At 46.3% G+C, this 27,098-nt stretch overlaps 1 protein-coding gene across 3 annotated transcripts in view; it reads right to left on the reverse strand.

Moving 5' to 3' along the window:
- The window catches only part of LOC121550041 (plexin-A4-like), a 415,766-nt gene that overhangs the window by 368,273 nt on the left and 20,395 nt on the right, over positions 1-27,098 (reverse strand). For all 3 annotated transcript variants that reach the window (XM_041862120.2, XM_045225661.1, XM_045225663.1), the window contains exon 2: positions 5,838-7,186. In XM_041862120.2, coding sequence (XP_041718054.2) covers positions 5,838-7,091 — 1,254 coding nt within the window. In that variant the 5' untranslated portion in view covers positions 7,092-7,186. The remainder of the gene's footprint in view (positions 1-5,837; positions 7,187-27,098) is intronic.

The following is a 27,098-nucleotide window of genomic DNA, read 5'->3' on the forward strand; positions in this document are numbered from 1 at the left end:
ACGACGCTGATTAAACTCCAATCACCGCTCAACTCATAAAGAAGGCCGCCCGGAACAGGACACAATATCCAAAGGTTGATCAAATTAAGAGACGGAAGGGAGAAGAGCCATTATCAAAAAGAAGAACATCAAACATGAACTTAGTCCAGATGAGTGCTGCTGTCCGAGCTGCTTTCAAGTGGGTGGGTGGGGGGGTGGGGGGGGTTGTTGGAGAGCGAGAGGCTGGCGACGAAGTACAATAATCTAATTAGTTGGAAATAATTATGAATGTGAAGTCGGCGTGGATGACAAATGTAGAAGAATAGCCGATAGCATGCTACTTAACGACATGTCATTTATGATCATTAGGAAGTGGGGAGTGAGGGCGAGGAGGACCGCAGTCATGTGACAGGGGTGTACACGCGACCTTGTCTCTCCTCTCTGTACGCAGCCTAGAGCGGTGAGAAAACCACTCAGCTAGCCATGTTTACAGCAAAACAGGCGAGAGAGAAAGAGAGAGAGGGCGAGAAGAGAAAGGAGAGAATTTACTGCTATCCTGCGTCTTGTTTTTTCTCTCATTCCTGCTGACACGGTGAACATGTCGAGGAGGAGCAGGCGCTTTTTTTTGTTGTATAGGTCACATGCCACTTCACAATGATCTATGGATGCGGACCCGGCCCAGACTGGTACTGTTGAGCATGCATTATGTGGTTCAGTCGAGCGTGGCATCCTCCTCCTCTGTCCCCGTTCTGATGCAGCTCCTCTACCGACAAGAGGTGCAGTAGGCCTGACCTCACAAAACCAGATTTAATAGGTATTTTCACGGCTGTGCTGGACAGCTATAGGCCCACTGTTGACTCACTAGGGGGGGAATAAAAATGTGCCATAGTGACCCTTTTAAAATGTCCTATAGCCTAAAATGTCTGTCGCTGTGACATTGATGTGGTGGCATGCTGTTATGGATGAATCCTAACTTGAGTTACACACTTTTGGATAGGGAAAATCAAGCGTTGATGTCAATGGGAGATTTGCACAAAGCTTATTGATTGTACCACCTACTGCTGGCACAGGGATAGAGTAAGAACTCTCCATACATTCACATCTCCATTCATACGATCTGATCGAAAGGAACCAAATCCAAGCAACACCATCTAGGAAAACCAATCACATCCCTGAGAGTAAACTACTGCCTGCTTCAGCCAATCGGCTGTGGCTTCCTGTAATCGGACATCAAATCACCGCAGAGCATTCAGCGTGGTTCACCTCTACCTCTGAGCCTTTCTGTAATTCCATATCTGTATCTGCTCTTGAAATAGCTGCATGCTGCCAAATTCAAATCCACAGGGACTCTTCTTTGACTAATCCAACATTAAGTTCACCGGCAGATTTAACAACCCACATGTTTCTGATATACACACTGATGTTACAGGATGCTTTTTCAGATATATAAAACTTAACTTACAACTAAATAGTTTTTTAATGATGAATTGATAAATTGCTTATTTTTGGCTGCAATTCACTTCTAGTCAATTAAGCCCTCACAAGCCAGCTAATATTATTGGCTGAAAAACCAACTGCTACAACAGAGATGTTAGAGACAAGAGCATTCTATGCACTCTAGAGTTCCCCTAACACAAAGTGGCAATCATACAAATTGGTACTCCTTTCAAAGACAGAGTTTATCTAACGAGCTGAGGTGAATGACCATTGTCTTTGCTTCTAGTGTGTGTGTGTGTGTGTGTGTGTGTGTGTGTGTGTGTGTGTGTGTGTGTGTGTGTGTGTGTGTGTGTATGTGTTTCTGTGTGTGTGTGTGTTTCTGTGTGTGTGTGTTTCTGTGTGTGTGCGTGCGTGTGTGTTTCTGTGTGTGTGTGCGTGTGTGTGTGTGTGGATGCATATATCGTCTGTATTAAGGGTGTGCATGTGTCTGCCTCTCTGCTCCTCTCTACAGCCAAGCTACTCTAATGAGCCTAGGGGCAGTTCATCCTCTCTATAATTGGGGGGAAAACATACCATGTGAAAAATACGACAAGAGAGCTTGAAAGGGAGAGAGAACCAGAACCAGAGAGAGAGAGGGAAAGAGAGAGATAGCGAGAGAGAGAGAGAGAGAGAGAGAGAGAGAGAGAGAGAGAAAGAGAGAGAGAGAGAGAGAGCGAGAGAGAGAGAGAGAGGACCTTCACTTGATCTCGCTCTGTGGTTCTGTGGTTCCTCATTAGACTTTCATATGAGCACAAACCCAAAGCTACTAGCTGTTACTACAGTAGCTGCTCCTTCTCTGCCATTCAGTCTCTCTCCTCTCTACACTACAGCCCTGTGGTTGGAGCCTGTGACTATCTTGGCTGCTGCATTTGGAGGGAAGCAAGCAAATGATGACTTGAACTACATTTCTGGCAATATTCAAAATGCGGCGTGCTGGGGGGGTGGGGGGTGGGCGGCGTTCCCTTTCATGCATTATTGAAAAGAGAGTGAGGAATTAATTGGAGACTCTCAACCAGGATTTGGGTAAAATTATCAGTGTGATATTAGGGAGACATCCATCTCCCCCACACATACACAGCTAGCAGGTTCTCTATCTCTCTCTTTCTTTCTCTGTCTCTTTCTCTGTCATCCCCCAATCTTTGTCAGACAACATGTTCCCATTGTGCAAAGATCCAAGAACAACACAGACGCCCCGCCATTTACCTCTAATCACTTACTGATGTGTGTGCGTGTGTGTGTGTGTGCGTACCTCTATATACAGTGGGGGAAAAAATAATTTAGTCAGCCACCAATTGTGCAAGTTCTCCCACATAAAATGATGAGAGAGGCCTGTAATTTTCATCATAGGTACACGTCAACTATGACAGACAAAATGAGAAAAATAAATCTAAAAAATCACATTGTAGGATTTTTAATGAATTTATTTGCAAATTATGGTGGAAAATAAATATTTGGTCAATAACAAAAGTTTCTCAATACTTTGTTATATACCCTTTGTTGGCAATGACACAGGTCAAACGTTTTCTGTAAGTCTTCACAAGGTTTTCACACACTGTTGCTGGTATTTTGGCCCATTCCTCCATGCAGATCTCCTCTAGAGCAGTGATGTTTTGGGGCTGTCGCTGGGCAACACGGACTTTCAACTCCCTCCAAAGATTTTCTATGGGGTTGAGATCTGGAGACTGGCTAGGCCACAGATCTTGCGTGGAGCCCCAGATCGAGGGAGATTATCAGTGGTCTTGTATGTCTTCCATTTCCTAATAATTGCTCCCACAGTTGATTTCTTCAAACCAAGCTGCTTACCTATTGCAGATTCAGTCTTCCCAGCCTAGTGCAGGTCTACAATTGTGTTTCTGGTGTCCTTTGACAGCTCTTTGGTCTTGGCCATAGTGGAGTTTGGAGTGTGACTGTTTGAGGTTGTGGACAGGTGTCTTTTATACTGATAACAAGTTCAAACAGGTGCCATTAATACAGGTAACGAGTGGAGGACAGAGGAGCCTCTTAAAGAAGAAGTTACAGGTCTGTGAGAGCATGAAATCTTGCTTGTTTGTAGGTGACCAAATACTTATTTTCCACCATAATGTGCAAATAAATTCATAAAAAATCCTACAATGTGATTTTCTGGATTTTTTTTCCTCAATTTGTCTGTCATAGTTGACGTGTACCTATGATGAAAATTACAGGCCTCTCTCATCTTTGGGAGTGGGAGAACTTGCACAATTGGTGGCTGACTAAATACTTTTTTGTTATGAACAAGTCAAATCCCTGTAAAACCAGGCAATCATTTATGCAACCCCCCTCCTTGAATATCAATCATTTAAAAAATCTTCAGACATCTTTTTTTTTTTTTTTTTTCTTTGCCGTATAATCAAAGTGCTTCTCCCTGCCTTTAAGGGAAAAGGTTCTAGTATCCATAGTGACAGAGCGGCCAGGGGAGAGTAAGGGCCATCCATCTCCAGGCTGGGGCTTAGTGACGGCGCCCGCCTCTAATTCATACTGAGGTCGCCATACTGTGGCACGTGCTGAAATGGCACCATTCCTCACCGCTAACCCCGTATCCTCCCACCACCACCCCCCAACGACGGCACACGCCACCACTGATTAATCCCTCGCCGGAAACACAGTGAGCAGCACGCCGCACGCCTATGATACAAGTTCTCTGTTCTTCAGTTGAGATAGTCCCTCTGAATCAAACTGTAAAAGGAGGAGAAGGGTAGAATCTGGGAATCTGAGAATCACACCCTTCCTCTAGAGACTAAGATTAGTCATGTCATTGCACCGATAGGGACAACTTCATGTATTTAATCACAGCACAGTCAGACCCGTACAAACTTGTACACACTAGCACAGATAAATTAATGAATTAATTAGTCTTTGTGACTGTACAACTTTCGACACTCCCCAAATGAACTAAAAGAGAGGCTCACAAGCACTAACAAGCTCATGTCTTCCAGAAAAGTCTGAGGAATTTGAAGATACCTAACGCAACGTCAGTGTTACGTCATCCCTCACTTTAGACAGTTTCCAGAAACATCCATACAGTACATTAATCACAACGTAACTGCAGATTGTGTGACTTTACGCAGCGCCTTTGTCAATCCTATAGGAGTGAAACTGCAGGAAACTATAGTGAACAGTAGAGATAGCAGGGGAGCTCTTTAGACTAAGGAGCGAGGTCCCCTGCATTAAGACCCACTGATGGGTTTGTTTATTAGCTAATGTTCAGCACAGCATAGCAGCTGTGGAGAACCCTGCCTGACTGCTATTCATTTGGCAGTGACTGCTATTCATTTGGCAGTGACTGCTATTCAGTGAAATGTCATCACAGTAATAAATGGACTCTCCAAGGGAAGGCAATTTCTTGTTTCTTCAGCTTGTCTGCGTTTTACCTGAGGAGGAGCGGTAGCAATTTTTTTTAAAATGCTGTTGCGTCTCATCAAAGCTCTGCTTTGCTTTGAGAGACACTGTTGACGTGTGATTTAACCTGAAGAGATCAATTGAAATGTGTTATTGAATTGCTAATATCACGAAGGAGTGAGGTAGATTGTGTTAATTACTTATGAGAGTGAGTTGCCCAACCCTCTAAGAGGAATAGAGAAACAGATCCCGGAGCTGGTTAATACTTCAAATTAATCCAATGGTGCAGCAGCCCACCCAGAAACATGGCGTCTCTAATATACCTTCAGAGTGAGACAAAACTCTCATTATGGTACTGTTGTGTAGTGTGGGTGATGAGCCTTCATGTTTCATTTAGTAGAATAAACTAAAAACACCCTAAATATGCACCTCTTGTTACTACGTGTTTCATTGTCAGAATGTAGAACAGATTTAACACAGTGTTGAAGTTGAATACAGCTCACTTATGAATCCCTACTCTTGTATTCCATTATTGGTAACACAAGGTAAATAGGACTGTATTCAACATACGCGCCACACTGGTTTGTGGTGAACAAAATTGATGTCGAATGACAAAGTCAAGTGGCGCAGCAGTCTAAGGCACTGCATCTCAGTGCTTGAGGCGTCACTACAGACCCCCTGGTTTGATTCCAGGCTGTATCACAACCGTCCGTGATTGGGAGTCCCATAGGGCGGCGCACAATTGGCCCAGCGCCGTCCGGGGTTTGGCCGTCATTGTAAATAAGAATTTGTTCTTAACTGACTTGCCTAGTTAAATAAAGGTAAAATAAAAATAAAAAAAATCATCAAGACCTTGATTCGATGGATGAGGTGTGAAAATGGTTGGTTAACACTGCCCTAAGTGTATTCTGTGTAGGTGTTAAGTAGTGTGTGTGTGTGTGTGTGTGTGTGTGTGTGTGTGTGTGTGTGTGTGTGTGTGTGTGTGTGTGTGTGTGTGTGTGTGTGTGTGTGTGTTTGGTACTCACAGCGCTGCTGCAGCGGATGTCTTTGACCTTGAGCCAGGCCAGGTCCAGGGTGCCCTCACCCTTGTAGCATGACTGCAGCCGTTCCTTGATGCGCTCGTTGATCTCCCGCAGGGCGAACACGCACAGCGCTGACTCCTGCGAGGCCTCGCGCGGCCGGCGCTTCTGGCCCTTGGAGAAGACGGTGAAGAGAACGTCATCGTCGGGCCCCACACCAAGCGAGCGCCCCAATATGGCCCCCGCCTTGGAGAGGTAGGCTGCCTGTAGAAGCCGGTACTCCACGCCCCCCTTCACACAGCCCAGGGGCACCTCCACATACGAGTTAAACGCTGTGTCGTCTTTACACAGCCGGACTATTTTAGAAGTGTACACCTGTTCCCGCCCCGCGGAGGAGGAGCCGGCGGTCGGCCCATTCCCCATCTCCGGCTGCAGTGTAAGGAAGTAGACGAAGTTACCCGAGCCGAATCCGTAGACGTAGTAGATGTCGAAGTCCGGCACGATGGTGAACGTGTCTGACGGGATCTTGATCATGGATGCCACGAACTCGTCGTGGAAGACGTAGGCGAACATGCTGTCCTCCTCCGAGTTGCGCGCCAGCTTGCGGCTGGAGATGGTGGGGAAGTACTCGGGCTTGCCATCCACTGCCGTGGCCACAAACAGCTTGTCGGGCGAGGAGTCCCCGTACGACACGATGACGCCGAACACCGAACCGCTCTCGTTGACCCCAGACAGGTAGTGCTCCTTCTTGTGGAAAGGCTCTCCCAGCTTGAACAGGTCATCCAGGCGGAGGAGTTTACAGATGCCCTGATAGAGACTACCACAGGCTAGTAGCCGGTTCTCCCGGTAGTCCATCAGCAGCATCTTGTTGACGTTGTTGGTGAGAGATAGCGGCTCGCTGCAGGGCTGCACGATGCGTGGCGGGTAGCACTTGCGGTTGTCCTCGTCGGGGCCAGTCTCGTGGTACACCTGTACATTTAGGTCGGGGGAGAGTTTGTAGATGCGGTTGACCGCTCCTAGGTACACGTTGCCGTTGCGTTCGTCCACGGCCACGTGGTTGAACTTCCACTCAGGGTTCTCTGCGCTGAACGTGCTATAGTCCTCCTCCTCGGCTACGTCGATGGAGGCGGTGATGATGGCGGCGCCGTCGGGGGCATGGGGGAGGGGCCTGGATGCCAAGGAGAGAGGGAGGGCCAGGGCCAACAGGAAGCAGCATAGGGTCAGACAGGTAGTCCGTGTCCTGGTGTGGTGGGACTCCATGGTCCGGGGCTTCAGGGAGGGCTAGAAGGGGCTCGGTCCAGTACTCTCAGCCAATCCGTGATCAGGCCTCTCTTGGGATTGAGGTCATTCTATACCTGGAGAAGAGAAGATAAATATAAGGTGGGAAACACAAAAAGACAACATTCACGTGTCTACATAAAGAGTCTACATACACATTTATCATACAGAGTCTCCATACACATTTATCATACAGTCTCCATACACATTTATCATACAGAGTATCAGACATATTTATCAAACAGAGTATCAGACATATTTATCATACAGAGCACTGCACTAATAAAAAGGCAATAAGGCAGCAGAAAAAGAGAGACATACATTATCAAGTCCAAACCCATCTGAACCTTTCAGAGACAGACAGAAGACATCAAGCGAGACAGTGAGACAACGAGAAAGAGGGTATAAAGTCTGAGAGAACCATGGTGTGAGTAGGGGACTGTGTGTTGTCAGAGGGCTAATGTAGGACCCGGGGGGGGTTATCTTTGGTCATACACCGTCTCTGTGTCTCTGCATGGGCCCCTTACATCCCATCACATCCCTCACAGCCAGGCTGCTCCACTCATAATTGATTCTCCCCTCAGAGTGTGATTTGCATGCTTTGGTGATTTTTCCCTCTTTTCTCCAGATAGAGCTTCCCACCTGCTGACATGGCTAGGAGACATAGCTCTAACACTCTACACACACACAGTACACACACACACACACTCACACACACACACAGAGTTTATGGGCAGAGGTGGAGCAATTAGGAGGAAGTGCTAGTGGTTGCAGAAACAAGCGCCTCGTCAGTCCCTGGGTCGTTTGTCAAGCCTCAGCAATATCCCACTACTGTTCCTCCTTGCCTATACACACACACACACACACACACAAACACAGTACCCACACAGAGATACATATAGAGTATGTTCTGTATGTTGAAACGCACAGAAATAAAGGCTACACAGTACATAAAACACACCAAGAGGAAATGAGGAGAGCATTTCCTGTAAACACTGCAGTCCCCTGTGCTTCCAACTGCTCATTAGCTCTCCCCCATGAACAGGTGATCACCTGCGTGGTATCCAGGGTCAGCCTCCACAACACTGCTGACACACACACCACACACACACACTCTTGCATTAATTACACTGATGCTAAACAAATCTCACACTCACTGTTCTTCATTGTAGCTCTATCATTGTTTTCAGCATTAAAATATATATATATATAACGTTGATTAGTTATGAAATTACGAAAAAGATTAATAACATTCCACCCATGAGGCCACTAGAGGGCACTTTGGTCATTCCACTGCAAGTTTTAAATGTCCTGCATTGCAGGAAAGTTCTCCTGCAACCGGGTGATCAAATTAAGATCCTACATCTGTACCTCCGGGCTAACAAAATGAATTTCCATGTCAATGGACAATCATGTATTGTATCATATAATATTGTATCTTATCTTGTCATATCATATCACATTGTATCATTTGCATGTACATGTATGAGTCAGTGTTAGGTTGAGCCCATCGCACTGGGCACAGACGTCAGTTCAACGTCTAGTTTTGATTTACATTTGGTTGAGTTGTCAACTAATGTGAATTCATGTGAAATCAATAAAAAATGTCACCATGTCATTGGATATAGGTTAAGATTGGGTGAAAAAAATATTAAATGTGATTAGGTTGATGGCTTTTTGCAAATCCAATCAGTTTTGAATGTTGATTCAAACAGTTTTTGCCCAGGGGGATTATTTCTCCCACATTGACAGATAGCTCCGATCAGATAGTTACTTGGTATCTCCAGGTGAAATCTCCTGGTGAGGAGCAATCATGGAACCCCCCCAACTGGGCTGCAATCTGATCACACTCACTCTGACTCATATTACTGAGAGAAAAGAACAGATCAGCCGATGGGTTAACACATTTGAGAGAGAGCGAGAGAGAGTGAGAGGGTGAGTGCCAGAGAGAGAGAGAGAGAGAGAGAGAGAGAGAGAGAGAGAGAGAGAGAGAGAGAGAGAGAGAGAGAGAGAGAGAGAGAAAGAGGATGAATGCCAGAGATCGAGAGAGAGAGAGAGAGAGGGAGAGAGAGAGAGAGAGAGAGAGAGAGAGAGAGAGAGAGAGAGAGAGAGAGAGAGAGAGAGAGAGAGAGAAAGAAGGTGAGTGCCAGAGAGAGAGAGAGAGAGAGAGAGAGAGAGAGAAAGATGAGTGCCAGAGAATGAGAGAGAGAGAGAGAGAGAGAGAGAGAGAGAGAGAGAGAGAGAGAGAGAGAGAGAGAGAGAAAGATGGAGAAAGAAAGAGTAATAATTTCTCCTTGGAAAAGGTAAAGAAGTAGGCGGTCAAAGGAAGAAGAAAGGGGGGGGAGAACTCAAGGACTGAAGAAGGACTAATGAAAGGGCATTGGGCTCTCTGCCTCGACTAAAAATAAAGGACTGTTGTAATATTAATCTTACACAGGGAGCTGCTGTGAGCTCCCAACTCTAATTTACCAGCGGGGGACAGAGTACCTGGATAACAAAGTGCTCAGCTGGAAATACCTCAACAACTTCATTCAACTGTAAATAGCAAAAGAGAGAAATCGGGAGGGGGGGATGGATGGAAGGAATGAAGGTGGAATATCACAGAACCTGAAGTGTCGATGGTTACACATATCATCTCGTTCTCTGTGGCAGGTGCAAACACACGCACACACACACACACACACACACACACACACACACACACACACACACACACACACACACACACACACATCGCACATACAAACACTATCCCTCTCTCTCTCTCTCTCTCTCTCTCTCTCACACACACACACACACACACTAACACAGAAATAACCAGCTGGCTTTGGCGCCTTCAAGAATGTATGATGATCGCGACCTGAAACCGTCGGTGACATGCAATTATCCTGCCCATCGGGAAGCTCATTTAGCTCCTATTTGCCTTTGCCTGCTGATCATCGCACGCCATTAATTAAATCTGAGTGGCTCAGCCATGTTCCAATTCATACAACACACACAGCCCTGAACATTCAAACACATTGTTTATCTACATCTACATTATGTGTGCCTTTTCTTCACCTTTGTACACAGGAAGTAAGAAGCCTTGGCTTGTTTAGCTGGAACAGCTCATAGGAGCAGGAGTCTATCTCCTGCCTCTGTAGTGTGAGGCAGCTTCCCACTGGGCACAGATGTCAGTTCAACGTCTATTTTTGATTTACATTTGGTTGAGTTGTCAACTGATTTGAATTCAAGGTGAAATTAACAAAATAATTCACCATGTCATTGGATTTAGGTTAAAAGTTGGGTAAAAACATACGAAATGCCTTTACGTTGATGACTTTTTTGCAAACCCAATCCGTTTTCCACGTTGAGTCAACGACATCACATTGATTTTTGGGGGGTTGAAATGACGTGGAAACAACATTGATTCAACCAGTTTATGCCCAGTGGGTTGATGTACAAGTACACCCCCTGGACAGGACACCCAATCTATCTCCTTAATGCTGAGTACCAAGCAGTGTGTGTGTGTGTGTGTGAGTATGTGTGTGTGTGTATGTGTGTCTCTTCAAGGTGTGTGTGTGTGTGTGTGTGTGTGTGTGTGTGTGTGTGTGTGCATGTGTACCTATCTGCTTGTGTGTCTCTGTGTCCTATACAGTGGGGGAAAAAGTATTTAGTCAGCCACCAATTGTGCAAGTTCTCCCACTTAAAAAGATGAGAGAAGCCTGTAATTTTCATCATAGGTACACGTCAACTATGACAGACAAAATGAGATTATTTTTTCCAGAAAATCACATTGTAGGATTTTTAATGAATTTATTTGCAAATTATGGTGGAAAATAAGTATTTGGTCAATAACAAAAGTTTCTCAATACTTTGTTATATACCCTTTGTTGGCAATGACACAGGTCAAACATTTTCTGTAAGTCTTCACAAGGTTTTCACACTCTGTTGCTGGTATTTTGGCCCATTCCTCCATGCAGATCTCCTCTAGAGCAGTGATGTTTTGGGGCTGTCGCTGGGCAACACGGACTTTCAACTCCCTCCAAAGATTTTCTATGGGGTTGAGATCTGGAGACTGGCTAGGCCACTCCAGGACCTTGAAATGCTTCTTACGAAGCCACTCCTTCGTTGCCCAGGCGGTGTGTTTGGGATCATGGTCATGCTGAAAGACCCAGCCACGTTTCATCTTCAATGCCCTTGCTGATGGAAGGAGGTTTTCACTCAAAATCTCACGATACATGTCCCCATTCATTCTTTCCTTTACACGGATCAGTCGTCCTGGTCCCTTTGCAGAAAAACAGCCCCAAAGCATGATGTTTCCACCCCCATGCTTCACAGTAGGTATGGTGTTCTTTGGATGCAACTCAGCATTCTTTGTCCTCCAAACACGACGAGTTGAGTTTTTACCTAATAATTGCTCCCACAGTTGATTTCTTCAAACCAAGCTGCTTACCTATTGCAGATTCAGTCTTCCCAGCCTGGTGCAGGTCTACAATTTTGTTTCTGGTGTCCTTTGACAGCTCTTTGGTCTTGGCCATAGTGGAGTTTGGAGTGTGACTGTTTGAAGTTGTGGACAGGTGTATTTTATACTGATAACAAGTTCAAACAGGTGCCATTAATACAGGTAACGAGTGGAGGACAGAGGAGCCTCTTAAAGAAGAAGTTACAGATCTGTGAGAGCCAGAAATCTTGCTTGTTTGTAGGTGACCAAATACTTATTTTCCACCATAATTTGCAAATAAATTCATTAAAAATCATACAATGTGATTTTCTGGATTTTTTTTCCTCAATTTGTCTGTCATAGTTGACGTGTACATATGATGAAAATTACAGGCCTCTCTCATCTTTTTAAGTGGGAGAACTTGCACAATTGGTGGCTGACTAAATACTTTTTTCCCCCACTGTAGGTAGCCCTGCGATTGCCAGATCTACCCACAGTAATCACACACAGTAACTCCAGGCCACATGCTGTGCCAGCACATCAAAGGATGCTAATGAATTCATGTTTGGGGCCACACTCTCTCTCACACTCAAGGCTTTGCTGGATATGTGGGAAAAACACCATGCAGTGCAGTATGAGGTGTGTGTGTGTGTGTGTGTGTGTGTGTGTGTGTGTGTGTGTGTGTGTGTGTGTGTGTGTGTGTGTGTGTGTGTGTGTATGTGTGTGTATACTGTATGTGCTCTCCACTTTCAGAAATAATTGGATATTTATGCTTTTTCATTAAAAAATTGTCTTTGTGCCTGAAAGATGAAAAATCACAAAATGCATTAACATCCCTAAACTGTGCCCATGCAAATTAGAGGCATTATTTGGTTTGTGGGGAGAGACGGTGAGGCGCGCCACAAACCAGCTAAATCTGATAAAGTCCTATGGTAGAGAAAGAAAGAAGCAGAGAAGAGAGGAGAAGAGGAGGAGGAGGAGGAGGAGGAGGAGGAGGAGGAGGTAGAGGAGGAGCAGGAGGAGGAGGAGGAGGAGGAGGAGGAGGAGGAGGAGGAGAAGTCAAAAACAAGTAGCAGAAATATTGATCGGTTCCTCTGCAGGCGTCTGAGCCGATCCATGCCAACCAGGTGAATAGGCATCGTCAAGGTTACACTCCGTCAAGGGATGAGGCTCCAAGTCTCTCTGTCTCCCTCTCTGTCTCGCTCTCTCTACCAGCAAAACATCAGAGCTCTCCCTCCCTTACTAATGCGCCAGCCTTACTGATGAGCTCAGTCTGCCTCCCACCTGTGAACCTGAGATAAGGCTAACCTAGTGACAGATAGACAGACAGACAGGCAGACAGGCAGACAGACAGACAGGCAGACAGACAGACAGACAGACAGACAGACAGACAGACAGACAGACTGACTGACAGACTGGCTGTTGAACAGACTGTGACAGACTGTGACGGACGGATGGACAGACGGACTGACGGCCAGACGGACAAACTGACAGAGGAAAGACAGAGACATACAGACAGACAGACAGACAGACAGAGAAATACAGACAGACAGACTGTGACAGACAGACTGTGACACAGGCAGACAGACAGACAGACAGACAGACAGACAGACAGACAGACAGACAGACAGACAGACAGACATACAGACAGACTGCGACACAGGCAGACAGACAGACAGACAGACTGTGACAGAGAGATAGACAGACAGACGGACAGACATATGGACAGACAGACAGAGACAGACAGAGACAGACAGACTAGCAGATAGACAGAAAGACTGTGACAGACAGAAAGACTGTGACAGAGACATACATACAGACATACTGTGACAGAGACATACAGACAGACAGACAGACAGACAGACAGACAGACAGACAGACGGGGGGGCGTAGACTGCATAATATTGTCTGGCTCTCAGCCCGTCTGTCTAATAGATAACAGCACACATAAACAAAAGCACAAGACTTCAACAATAGATATGTCCGCTATTGAGTGATGATAACACAGGCATTTCAGAGGTTACAGCTAGCTAGTCAAGGTCAACCACTGCATAGCTGAACCAAGACACAACCCACTCCAGCTATTAATAGGTTGAATAGGTTCGCTGATGAGTAGGAGCACTGGAACAGTGAATGTATGCCGACGTCTTCATGGTGGAAATAAATGGGGAAAATTGAGAAAAAACTGTCTGACTCTTTTGTAAACAGATTAACTTCTCCAAATATAAAAACCCGCTCTGAAACATCTAACACAAAACATATGAGTCAAATGGGATTACGGGAGATTATGAGTGGGGAAAAGTAGGGTAATTACGCTATAATCCTTTACATTCACAAAACCCACCCAGATCTTTACACTTTTATCAGGCGGTAATCTGTCACAGGGTTAATGGAGAAAGATGACAACAACACACATAGATGGGAATGATACCAACACGCAGGTAAACAGATTAGATTATAATGTAATAAGATACCTACTGATAAAACAGAGAGGAAGGAGAGAGGCAGACAGAGATACCTACTGATAAAACAGAGAGGAGGGAGAGAGGCAGACAGAGATACCTACTGATAAAACAGAGAGGAGGGAGAGAGGCAGACAGAGATACCTACTGATAAAAGAGAGAGGAGGGAGAGAGGCAGACAGAGATACCTACTGATAAAAGAGAGAGGAGGGAGAGAGTGAGAGAGGCAGACAGAGAGAATAAACAGAGACAGCTAGAGATACTATGATACTATAATGGAACGAGAGAAGAGAGGGAGGAAGAGAGGTAAAGAAGACAAACAGAGATACTATGACCCTACATTAAAGAAAGAGAAGAATACAGGAGGAAGACGAGAGAAAAGAAGAGAGTACATACGGATACAGTCTACAACTAGATAGGTCCCTCAGTTCAGTGCTGTGGCCGTGCCCATCAGTGGAGATGGCACAGTGGCATGGAGGAGAGGTGGCACAGATGAACAGACTAATCCCTGCAGCTCCCACTGAGCCCTGGCAATGATCACAGGGATAACAGTCACTACCAATCCTACAGTACACTCACTGAGCTGGGATAGGGAAACACCCTACACTCACCCAGGATAATCCATCACACACACATACACACACACACAAACCAGTGAGACTATACAAACACACACACAAGCATGTTGAAACAAACAACCGCACACACACACAAACACACACACAAAAACACACACTCAAACACAAAAACACACACACAAACACACACACACACACAAACACACACACTGATCATGTACATTGGCATTTAAAAGCAATTTATTACACCTGCAACAAAGGCAGAGCATCATCCTACAAAGGTAGTGCATCATCCTACAAAGGCAGTGCATCATCCTACAAAGGCAGTACATCATCCTACAAAGGCAGAGCATCATCCTACAAAGGCAGTGCATCATCCTACAAAGGCAGTGCATCATCCTACAAAGGCAGTGCATCATCCTACAAAGGCAGTGCATCATCCTACAAAGGCAATGCATCATCGTACAAAGGCAGTGCATCATCCTACAAAGGCAGTGCATCATCCTACAAAGGCAGTGCATCATCTTACAAAGGCAGTGCATCATCCTACAAAGGTAGTGAATCATCCTACAAAGGCAGTGCATCATCTTACAATGGCAGTGCATCATCCTTCAAAGACAGTGCATCATCCTACAAAGGCAGTGCATCATCCTACAAAGTGATTTTAGGCTCAGGCTGTGCCCCTGCTCCTGGTAAACACAACACTAGTCCCTAACATCATCTAACACAAGCAAACAGCTCAGGAAGGAGAGGTATCTAAGGAGGGAAGGAGAGATAGCTAAGGAGGGAAGGAGTGGTAGCTAAGGAGGGAAGGAGAGGTAGCTAAGGAGGGAAGGAGGAGGTATCTAAGGAGGGAAGGAGAGGTAGCTAAGGAGGGAAAGAGAGGTATCTAAGGAGGGAAGGAGAGGTATCTAAGGATGGGAGGTAGCTAAGGAGAGAAGGAGAGGTATCTAAGGAGGGAAGGAGAGGTAGCTAAGGAGGGAAGGAGAGGTATCTAAGGATGGGAGGTAGCTAAGGAGAGAAGGAGAGGTATCTAAGGAGGGAAGGAGATGTAGCTAAGGAGGGAAGGAGATGTAGCTAAGGAGGGAAGGAGAGGTATCTAAGGAGGGAAGGAGAGGTATCTAAGGATGGGAGGTAGCTAAGGAGAGAAGGAGAGGTAGCTAAGGAGGGAAGGAGAGGTAGCTAAGGAGAGAAGGAGAGGTAGCTAAGGAGGGAAGGAGAGGTAGCTAAGGAGGGAAGGAGAGGTATCTACGGAGGGGAGGTAGCTAAGGAGAGAATGAGAGGTAGCTAAGGAGGGAAGGAGAGGTAGCTAAGGAGGGAAGGAGAGGTAGCTAAGGAGGGAAGGAGAGGTATCTAAGGAGGAAGGAGAGGTAGCTAAGGAGGGAAGGAAAGGTATCTAAGGAGGGAAGGAGAGGTATCTAAGGATGGGAGGTAGCTAAGGAGGGAAGCAGAGGTAGCTAAAGAGGGAAGGAGAGGTAGCTAAGGAGGGAAGGAAAGGTAGCTAAGGAGGGAAGGAGAGGTAGCTAAGGAGGGAAGCAGAGGTAGCTAAGGAGGGAAGGAGAGGTAGCTAAGGAGGGAAGGAAAGGTAGCTAAGGAGGGAAGGAGAGGTAGCTAAGGAGGGAAGGAGAGGTAGCTAAGGAGGGAAGCAGAGGTAGCTAAGGAGGGAAGGAGAGGTAGCTAAGGAGGGAAGGAGAGGTAGCTAAGGAGGGAAGGAGAGGTAGCTAAGGAGAGAAGGAGGGGTATCTAAGGAGGGAAGGAGAGGTATCTAAGGAGGGAAGGAGAGGTATCTAAGGAGGGAAGGAGAGGTATATAAGGAGGGAAGGAGAGGTATCTAAGGAGGGAAGGAGAGGTATCTAAGGATGGGAGGTAGCTAAGGAGAGAAGGAGAGGTAGCTAAGGAGGGAAGGAGAGGTATCTACGGAGGGGAGGTAGCTAAGGAGAGAAGGAGAGGTAGCTAAGGAGGGAAGGAGAGGTAGCTAAGGAGGGAAGGAGAGGTAGCTAAGAAGGGAAGGAGAGGTATCTAAGGAGGAAGGAGAGGTAGCTAAGGAGGGATGGAGAGGTATCTAAGGAGGGAAGGAGAGGTAGCTAAGGAGGGAAGGAGAGGTAGCTAAGGAGGGAAGCAGAGGTAGGTAAGGAGGGAAGGAGAGGTAGCTAAGGAGGGAAGGAGAGGTAGCTAAGGAGGGAAGGAGAGGTAGCTAAGGAGGGAAGGAGAGGTAGCTAAGGAGGGAAGCAGAGGTAGCTAAAGAGGGAAGGAGAGGTAGCTAAGGAGGGAAGGAGAGGTAGCTAAGGAGGGAAGGAGAGGTAGCTAAGGAGGGAAGGAGGGGGAGATAAGGAAGGAAGGGAACCCAAAACAACAAGACGGATCCTGCCTGCTGTGCTAAGAGCATTACCCTGGGAGGGGGAATCCAGACCTTATTATTACAGGTCTGACACACACACACACACACACACACACACACACACACACACACACACACACACACACACACACACACACACACACACACACACACATACACACACATACACACACACACACACTGCTACCACAGACAGATGGGGCTCTCATCCCTCCATCCCTCCAAGAAGAAGGAAGGAAAAGAGGGAGGGAGGGAGTGAGGGAGGGGAAAGGTCCAAGTGTTTACATTAAGACCTGGATTAGGGTTGAGATTACTGCCGTCAGATACCCCTGGAAGATCAAGGTTAGGAGCTCTAATCCCAGATTAGGCCCTTGATATCCCACGGAACCACCACAGGTTATGTCAACACGAAGGTTCAATGTATATTTCCTACTGTAAGAGTAACTCACATTCTTCTTATGTGATTAGACAGACCTAGGTGATGAACGTCATTTTAAATTCAGGAAAGAGTTATGATGTAAGAAAGCTATGCAGCAGCTGAAGCTGTGAATCATTGTTTGATGTGAGAATGCTTTGGGCAGCAACAGTCAATTCTAGATATCTTGTTTCTCCTTTTCCCTGTTTCCTTCAAGTCAATGCATCTCAAAGCAGGGGCCTGGCCAAGACACCGGACAGACAAAATCCACTGGATCTGAGAGAAACTGTTGACATCTGTCTGCCTGTCCTCTCTTTTCTCTCCCTCTTTCATTCTCTCTCTCTCTCCATCTCTCTCTCCCTCGGTACTTGATCAGAGACCCTCTAATCCTCTTTAGCAGGCCGAGGTTCAGAGACACACTGCTGCTACACACACTGTGCTATACACACACACACACACAGACACACACTGCTACACACACTGCTACACACACACTCTCTCATCCTCCTTCACAGCCAAGGTTTTTATATAAATTAGTGTGTTTGGTCTCTGGTTTTGGTGCACTAAGTTGACGAACACCACACCACACACACACAAAACACACACACACACACACACACACACACACACACGCACACAGACACATTCCCCAGATAGTGGGTGGCACAGTCCTTGGTGAACGAGGCACTGGTACAGTCCTTGGTTGCAGGGGTAAAGTCACATTCACAAACACATGCTCTCCTCTCTCTCTCTCTCTCTCTCTCTCTCTCTCTCTCTCTCTCTCTCTCCCTCCCTCCCTCCCTCCCTCCCTCCCTCCCTCCTCCCTCCCTCCCTCCATCCCTCCTTTCTGTCCACTCTCTCTCGCTCTCTCTCTCTCACACACACACACACACACACACACACACACACACACACTCACTCTTGGCTCACGGTGGGCTCCTGTGCTATCAGGGCTGACGTCGGTCAGCGGAGTGTGTTATCAGGACAGATTACTGGGCCCCCGTCATCGTCCTCCTCTTATTGGGTTAGACTCTGGGACTGCTTCCTGAATGGCCACAGTGTGTGTCCTCCCTCTGTTGGGGCATGGCAGGGACCCGAGGGCCATTATGGGGACTTGATGAAGCCCCCTATTCAATTAGGCCCGGATGGACACTTCCACACAAGACTACGCAAACAACAACAAGGCTGAAATCAGACAGGAAGATCAAATAACCACTTCGCCAAAAGGAGAGTTTATCAATAGGCCATCTATTTCCATTCATCAACTGTAGCCTGTATACGGTATTTCTGGTTGATTTATTGGATGCTATAAGATTGAATGGATTACCATTTGAGACTCATATATTAGCATGCAGACATTATCGTAGGATATGTAGTATGAGGTCTCTAGACTTTACAGTAGGCCAGAAATTAGCCTTGCAAGGTCTTATGTAGGCCTATATAATACGTTGGTGTTAGAACTATAGAATAGAATAGAGCCTAATTGATCAATTCATTAATGATCTCATTGCCAGGATACATCATTAGCGACATTTCAAGCCAAACACAACACATTATAATGGTGTTCCTAGATAATATGGATGATAGTTGTTTTCACGAGGCACGTTCACACAGCTTCTCTTTCCTCAACTCTCTCTCTCCATCTCTTCTCCTCCCCAGCGCCCTTATTCCCCCTGTAAACAAGCAGGACGAAATGCAGACCGTGTAGACAAATCAGCTCTCTCCACTGTCGGCAGCCACCCAGCACCATCTTCAGTCCCGGCACGTCCTCCCTCCCTCTCTCCTCCTCTCTTTCCTTCCCTCTCTCTCTAACCGTGTTCCTCGCAGACTCAAATCCCCCTCAGCCTCTGTCTCCTTTCACAAGAACTGAAATGTCCCCTTTTGCTCCTGTCTCTGTCTCCAGCCCCTCCTCTTCCTCTTCTATTTGACACTGTAATGATTGGGTCTGTGTGCTTGACTCTGGGTGTGTAGTGCTATTCCTATGGAGAGACTGAGGGGCGTGTATGTGTGGGTTAGTGGTTGAAATGGATGATCCTCTCGATGTAATTGATGAGATGGGATGGTACTACGGTAGAGTCCTCCAGTCAACACCCTTGATCGAGACAGTGTGGGCCAATGTGTCGACAGAGTGGTACCATCCGCCCCCACACACACACACACACACAGTTTCAGCTCCCTACGCACACACACCAAGGGAGCAGACTTTCATCAGCTCAGGCTTACAAGCCAGGCAGAGCGGTTGCGGTTTGATTTCATTTCCAGGCAGGGAGGGTGTTGTTGTCCCCCCCCAAAGCTCCTCTCCCTCCCTCCCTCCACACAGGCAGCAGTACCGAGGCGTGTCAGTGCCACTGAGGCAGGTAATAAATCAGGGATCATAACGGTTCATTCTGCACACAGACACACTTTATTCCCCCTCTCATAATAAACCGCTTATGTAAGGGGGGGGAGCCTATTGACAACACAGCAGACAGCTCAGGACCACGAAGATGGAAGGGAGAGAGAGGGAGTGAAGGAGAGAGGAGAGAGAGAGAGAGAGAGAGAGAGAGAGAGAGAGAGAGAGAGAGACAGAGAGACAGAGAGACAGAGAGAGAGAGAGGATTCTGTTTGGTGCCCCAGGGAGAGGTGCAGTGGAGCTGGGATCCGGCTTGTTTTGGATTCAGGATGAGACAGAACCTACTGTACTGCCTACGCTGTACGTTGTTGCCTTGAGGGAAACCGCCAACAAATCCCCACCCTTACATTTGACTAACCAGATAAACGAGACAGAGGTATGGAAAACATATGGTAAACAGTGACCTCGTAGGCAAATAAGGCAACGCAGAACAAAAGAGGCCACAGTGCTGTATTGTCAACCTTAAATAACAACCCCAGTGCTGACACCAAATTGTAAATGCCATCATCAAGTTCAACCACTATAACCCTTTCAAACACAACTAAGCTACCACTCCTTTGGTCTCATAAAGCCAGACTCCATAGCCTCCCATTCGTTCAACCTACTACTAGCCACACGAGAAAGCTGGAAGATGGAGGTTCCATTTCCTCTAGTTCCCTCATTGGTACATTCATCCCTTTTCCCTCATTGGTAAATTCATCGCTTTTCCCTCATTGGTACATTCATCGCTTTTCCCTCATTGCTACGTTCATCGCTTTTCCCTCATTGCTAAGTTCATCGCTTTTCCCTCATTGCTCAGTCTAACTGCTGCAAGCTTGTGCCGTCTGCAGCAAAAACCACCAAACTGTTGACGTGCCAAAACCAGTGAATCACCGGGCAAATCTTATTTTCTGTCGGCACCGGGAGATAATGAGATCAGGTCTGTCCGATGGAGTGTGGAAAGTTGCATCATTACAAACCATGCCAGTAATCATCAGTAATCGATCCCTCTATAGGTGGATATGACTCTCTCTCTCTCCCTCTCCCCCCTCTCTCTCTCGCTCTCTCTCTCTCTCTCTCTCTCTCTCTCTCTCTCTCTCTCTCTCTCTCTCTCTCTCTCTCTCTCTCTCTCTATAACCCTGGCTGCACGGTGTAGCTAAGCAGACTTGACCTATAAGATGAACTTCTTAGACATGAATGCCTGATAATCACAGGCTTTATGATGATTATTATAAACCTTTCAACTGCAGTTTTAATTTATCTCTCTTCTCTGTGAGGGTGTGTGTGCGTGTGTGTGTGTGTTGAAACGATCTTAGGATCGTGCACCACTGTACAAAGGACATGGGATTGGACTGTGTTAATCCACCATACCCCATCTATGAGCTCCTGTTCATCCCTACACACACACACACACACACACACACACACACACACACACACACACACACACACAAACACAAACACAAAGACACACCCACACAAACACACACACACAGGCAGGGGACAACGGTACATCTGTGGGGTCCTCATCATTGTGTGACTGGGTTAGGGTAGAGCCCATGGATTACAATACCCCCAGCCTCTCACTAAAACTGTATAGCAGAGGAGGAGTCTATAGTAGAGGAGGAGTCTATAGCAGAGGAGGAGTCTATAGCAGAGGAGGAATCTATAGCAAAGGAGGAGTCTATAGCAGAGGAGGAGTCTATAGCAGAGGAGGAGTCTATAGCAGAGGAGGAATCTATAGCAGAGGAGGTCTATAGCAGAGGAGGAGTCTATAGCAGAGGAGGTCTATAGCAGAGGAGGAGTCTATAGCAGAGGAGGAGTCTATAGCAGAGGAGGAGTCTATAGCAAAGGAGGAGTCTATAGCCAAGGTGGAGTCTGGGGTCTTAAACATTTCCTTCTACTGATTTAGAACCAGGGGTTTAATTGAGGTCACTCTGGGTTCTCCACTGAACACTATCAAATGACATCATGAAAACAGTAAACAGTCTCATCAATGTATATTGTGTAACCATGGATATAATCTACGCTACAATTTCTCAGGGAATCATGTGGACTCAAAGCAGCCAGGTCACCCGTGATACAAGTCAGTATTCGACGTCCATCCATGTCTGAGGATGTCGGGAGATGACATGGAACCGGCCACTAGGTGCAACAGTGAGCCCTGTTACCTTCAAGTAGGTTTTAGTTTTGCTAGGGTGTTGTGGACAGGGATGGCGGATGGTTGGAAGCAACTGTCTCTGATTCCAAAGGTTGCAAGTTTGAATCAAGTGATACAAAGTTATTTTTTATATTTTAGTTTTAAGCCTATCCCAAACCTTAACCTTAACCATTTGGAGTTCATGTCTAACCTTAAGAATTTGGAGTTAACACCTGAACCTTAAAAATTCAGAGGTAGCCCTTTCCTGCAGTCAAATGACCTAGTGGCCTCATCGGTGGAATGTTATTAATATTTTTCATAATTTTATAATTAATAAACATTATTTATTTATTTTACCCGAAAATCTGGTGTTTCTATGTCAAACAGTCGTCTTCTGTGATATAAAGTGTAATATTGGGATACAAACTCATAATGTAATACATTTCAACTCTATATCTGACATGGTTCAGGTGTTTCTTTTTTGTAAGCCCTTTTTTGTGTGAGGTGTATACTTTTGTTTTAAAGTAGATTTGTTTAAATCTACCAAGAAACACTCTGTGTGACCCTGATTTAGCCCAATGCAGTAAAAGCTAACAAAAAAAAGCTACGTCCCCTCTAGCTCAGTTGGTAGAGCATGGCGCTTGCAACGCCAGGGTTGTGGGTTCGTTTCCCAGGGGGGGCCAGTATGAAAATGTATGCACTCACTAACTGTAAGTCGCTCTGGATAAGAGCGTCTGCTAAATTACTAAAATGTAAAATGTTAATGCCTAACCTTAAACACTTTCAAATTTGACGTTTGGAACTACTTTGAAATGTGAAGTTTGAGAAACATGGATGAATGTCTAATTCTGACGTGAGACTCTGAGAGCTGGTTGACTCAAAGAGATGATACACTCTTAGCGTTATATACAATTGTAATATAACAATTATATAACAATTGTAATTGTAATTGTTATATACAATTGTACAAAAAACATTAAATATCATCCAAACAGTTCCCATTTAGAGTGCAGATAGATAGATATAACTCAAGGCACAGAGATTTGCGACCCATTTTCATAGTCTAAGAGACAGAGAAAAAAATAGTTGAAAGAATCTGTCACTGCTCTCCACAGCTGAGCTAGCCCATTTTCTCCCATCTCTGGAAACAGGTGACAAATTACAACCACTGCCTTACCTGAGAGGAAAAAATGAAGGGAGAGAGAGAGAGAGAAATGACAGAGCGTGAGAGAGAGCGATGGAAATAAGCTTTTTCAAAAAGGTCAGAGGAAGGAGCGAGTGAAATCGGGCTGGCAGCACTCCAAAAGCGCTCTGTTTTTGCATTATGGCGGATAGTGACAGGCAATGAAACAAATAACACGGTCGTCGACAACTAGCTACACGAGAAAGCTGCCGGGGTCGTCCCCTCATCAAGTCATCAGGCAACGGTGACGTCGTCGTATCGGAAAAATAGAATTCAGCTTTCTATGCAATGTATTGCCAGATCTCATGCTTTTACAAAGTAAAATATTGGTACATCGAAAGAAGAAGATGTGGCTGCTATTAAAGTGTATTACCATAATTGACGATAATTATCAATAATTATCAATAATTGTGGCGATTCCATTAGGATAACTTAATGCAACAGAGATACTACAGCGGAGAATGACTAATGGACAGAAACACCATAGAAGGGAAGCTGGTTTACTGAACTCAGAGAAAAGCTAGACATGGTATAATACCCCATTGAGAAACTAGTGGAGGGAGGAGATACAGATCTGGAAAAATTCTGGAATATTCTCCCAGCAGGACTGACAAGTGCCTGAGGGTGATGGTTAGGGAAGGTGGTCTACACAAACAACCCACCCCCAACCACTCCAGAAGATTCCCAAATCTGTCAAGACCATTCCTATTAGGGTGGGCACAAAGACACACACAGTCACACACACTGCACCAACATGCCTCTGAGCCAGCCAGCACTAATGACAGAGCCTAGCGCTGTAGGGTGCCCCCCATCCCGAGCTATCAATCCCAGACCTAAATAAGCTCATACCCCGGGGGTCCCTCTCATTACCTCAACTCCCCTCCTACAGCTCCTCAGTACACACACACACACACACACACACACACAATCCTCAACCCTTCACTGTGCCCTGACCGAGGAGAGGAACACATTCATACAACTTCTCTTTCTCTAACACACACACACATTCACACTCTAAAGAGTATTTTAACAGGCTGGCCACTTGAGGATTTGCCCTGAAGACTGCCCTGTGGGCTTTTAGTGACTTGACCCCCTGACCATTCATGCTATTACATAACATACAGCGTGTCTTCCTCTTTGGCATGGCGTCACCACACACAGGTCATACCGCCTGTCTTCCTCTTTGGCACGGCGTCACCACAGACAGGTCATACCACCTGTCTTCCTCTTTGGCACGGCGTCACCACAGACAGGTCATACCGCCTGTCTTCCTCTTTAACGCACGTCACCACAGACAGGTCATACCGCCCTGTCTTCCTCTTTGGCACGGCGTCACCACAGACAGGTCATACCGCCTGTCTTCCTCTTTGGCACGGCGTCACCACAGACAGGTCATACAGCGTGTCTTCCTCTTTGGCACGGCGTCACCACAGACAGGTCATACCACCTGTCTTCCTCTTTGGCACGGCGTCACCACAGGCAGGTCATACCGCCTGTCTTCCTCTTTGGCACGGCGTCACCACAGACAGGTCATACCGCCTGTCTTCCTCTTTGGCACGGCGTCACCACAGACAGGTCATACCGCCTGTCTTCCTCTTTGGCACGGCGTCACCACAGACAGGTCATACTGCCTGTCTTCCTCTTTGGCACGGCGTCACCACAGACAGGTCATACCGCCTGTCTTCCTCTTTGGCACGGCGTCACCACAGACAGGTCATACCGCCTGTCTTCCTTTTTGGCACGGCGTCACCACAGACAGGTCATACCTCCTGTCTTCCACTTTGGCACGGCGTCACCACAGACAGGTCATACCGCCTGTCTTCCACTTTGGCACGGCGTCACCACAGACAGGTCATACCGCCTGTCTTCCTCTTTGGCACGGCGTCACCACAGACAGGTCATACCGCCTGTCTTCCTCTTTGGCACGGCGTCACCACAGACAGGAATGCTTGGGAGAAGAGGGAGATGAGCAGAACTTAACCTCTCAATGCTCCTTTTAGAGAGAGGACCTCTCAATGCTCCTTTTAGAGAGAGGACCTCTCAATGCTCCTTTTAGAGAGAGGACCTCTCAATGCTCCTTTTAGAGAGAGGTCACACACAGAGAAAGGAGTGTGTTGGTCTTCCCGCTGTAAATCTCTGACACGTGCGTAGTGTTGTTGGTGTTATATTTGGGCGGTAATGGCCAAGGGGGACAAAGAGGCGTCTTTGAGGAGGATGGAGAGCGAGGACAGTGATGATTAAATGACTGTGGGCATCATAAATCCAGGATGGAATCTCGCCCTTGAAGCACACAGTATCACACACACACAGTATCATACACACACAGTATCACACACAGACAGTATCATACAGACAGTATCATAAACATACTAGCCGCTGTTGTAGTAGTGTGACACTGATGTACTGTAGGACTCTAAAACGCTGGCAGACAGACCCCATTATCTGTTGTTTCTGCAGAAATGTTTAAGTGAATGAGTCAACCAACCTAGGTTATGATAGACTCAAAAGGTAGCACATTGAGCCTAACATATGAAAGGTAAGGTGTATTGGACTTGACCACAAAGAGTTAATGCTGGCACTGTTAATCATCTGTGTTTATAAACCTTATTGGGTTAACCTGAATGTCATCCGTTATGCTTACCGCTCCCTCTTCATCCTCTCCTCTCCTCCCTCTCCCTCTCTCATCAGAGCCTGGGGCAGAAACATAGAAGACAGCGTTGCTACCATTCCACCAGGCCCCAGTGGTAGGGGGAAAGCCAAGGACGCAACAGTAATCCCCCTCTTCTCCTCCCAGCTTCCTCTCTCCACAGTTTGGATGTTTTACTTTGATTTTCTGCCTGCTTTACCTGATCACATTGCTTTTCCCAGAGAGAGAGAGAGATAGAGAGAGAGACACACACACACACACCACACACCCTGCAGCTATCTGGCAGTGGGTTGGATGGTATACGGTAGAAGGTAGAAGGTCTGGGATAGCCACATCACTGCTTTCCAGGAGAATCGCGATGACAGTGCAGAACGGGGGAGGCAGAGAAAAAAGCCTCCGAACACAACACAACGCTTAGCGCTTTCCCATTCCATCCCTGTACTGAGAGGATGATGTCCTTTTACCCCGGCTCTGATAGTGGTGAAATACAGCGCTTGCAGCTGTACTACAACAGGCTAACCTTAAACCTGGCCAAGCTTGTTGAGGGTTCTAGTTGAGGTAGACTGCCTGGAGATCTGTGTCCAATGGAAGCAGAGGAAAACTCTGATTCCCAGGCTCAGGAGTGAATTTGAGAGTTGTGTTTCAGTACAGGACAGTAGGATTAGACAATAGGAAGATTATCATTGTTAAGTAGTCTACCAACACAAATATACGTTATACACTACCGTTCAAAAGTTTGGGGTCACTTAGACATTTCCTTGTTTTCCATGAAAACATACATGAAATGAGTTTGAATAGGAAATATAGCAAAATGAATAGGAAATGTAGTCATTGACAAGGTTATAAATAATGATTTTTAATTGAAATAATAATTGTGTCCTTCAAACTTTGCTTTCGTCAAAGAATCCTCCATTTGCAGCAATTACAGCCTTTGGCATTCTAGTTGTCAATTTGTTGAGGTAATGTGAAGATTTCACCCCATGCTTCCTGAAGCACCTCCCACAACTTGGATTGGCTTGATGGGTACTTCTTACATACCATATGGTCAAGCTGCTCCCACAACAGCTCAATAGGGTTGAGATCTGGCGACTGTGCTGGCCACTCCATTATAGACAGAATACCAGCTGACTGCTTCTTCCCTAAATAGTCATTGCGTAGTTTGGAGCTGTGCTTTGGGTCATTGTCCTGTTGTAGGAGGCAATTGGCTCCAATCAATCGCCGTCCACAGGGTATGACATGGCGTTGCAAAATGGAGTGATAGCCTTCCTTCTTCAAGATCCCTTTTACCCTGTACAAATCTCCCACTTTACCACCACCAAAGCACCCCCAGACCATCTCATTGCCTCCACCATGCTTGACAGATGACATCAAGCACTCCTCCAGCATCTTTTCATTTGGTCTGCGTCTCACA

The sequence above is a fragment of the Coregonus clupeaformis genome, chromosome 2 (assembly GCF_020615455.1).
Source record: "Coregonus clupeaformis isolate EN_2021a chromosome 2, ASM2061545v1, whole genome shotgun sequence".
Classification (NCBI taxonomy): Eukaryota; Metazoa; Chordata; class Actinopteri; order Salmoniformes; family Salmonidae; genus Coregonus; species Coregonus clupeaformis.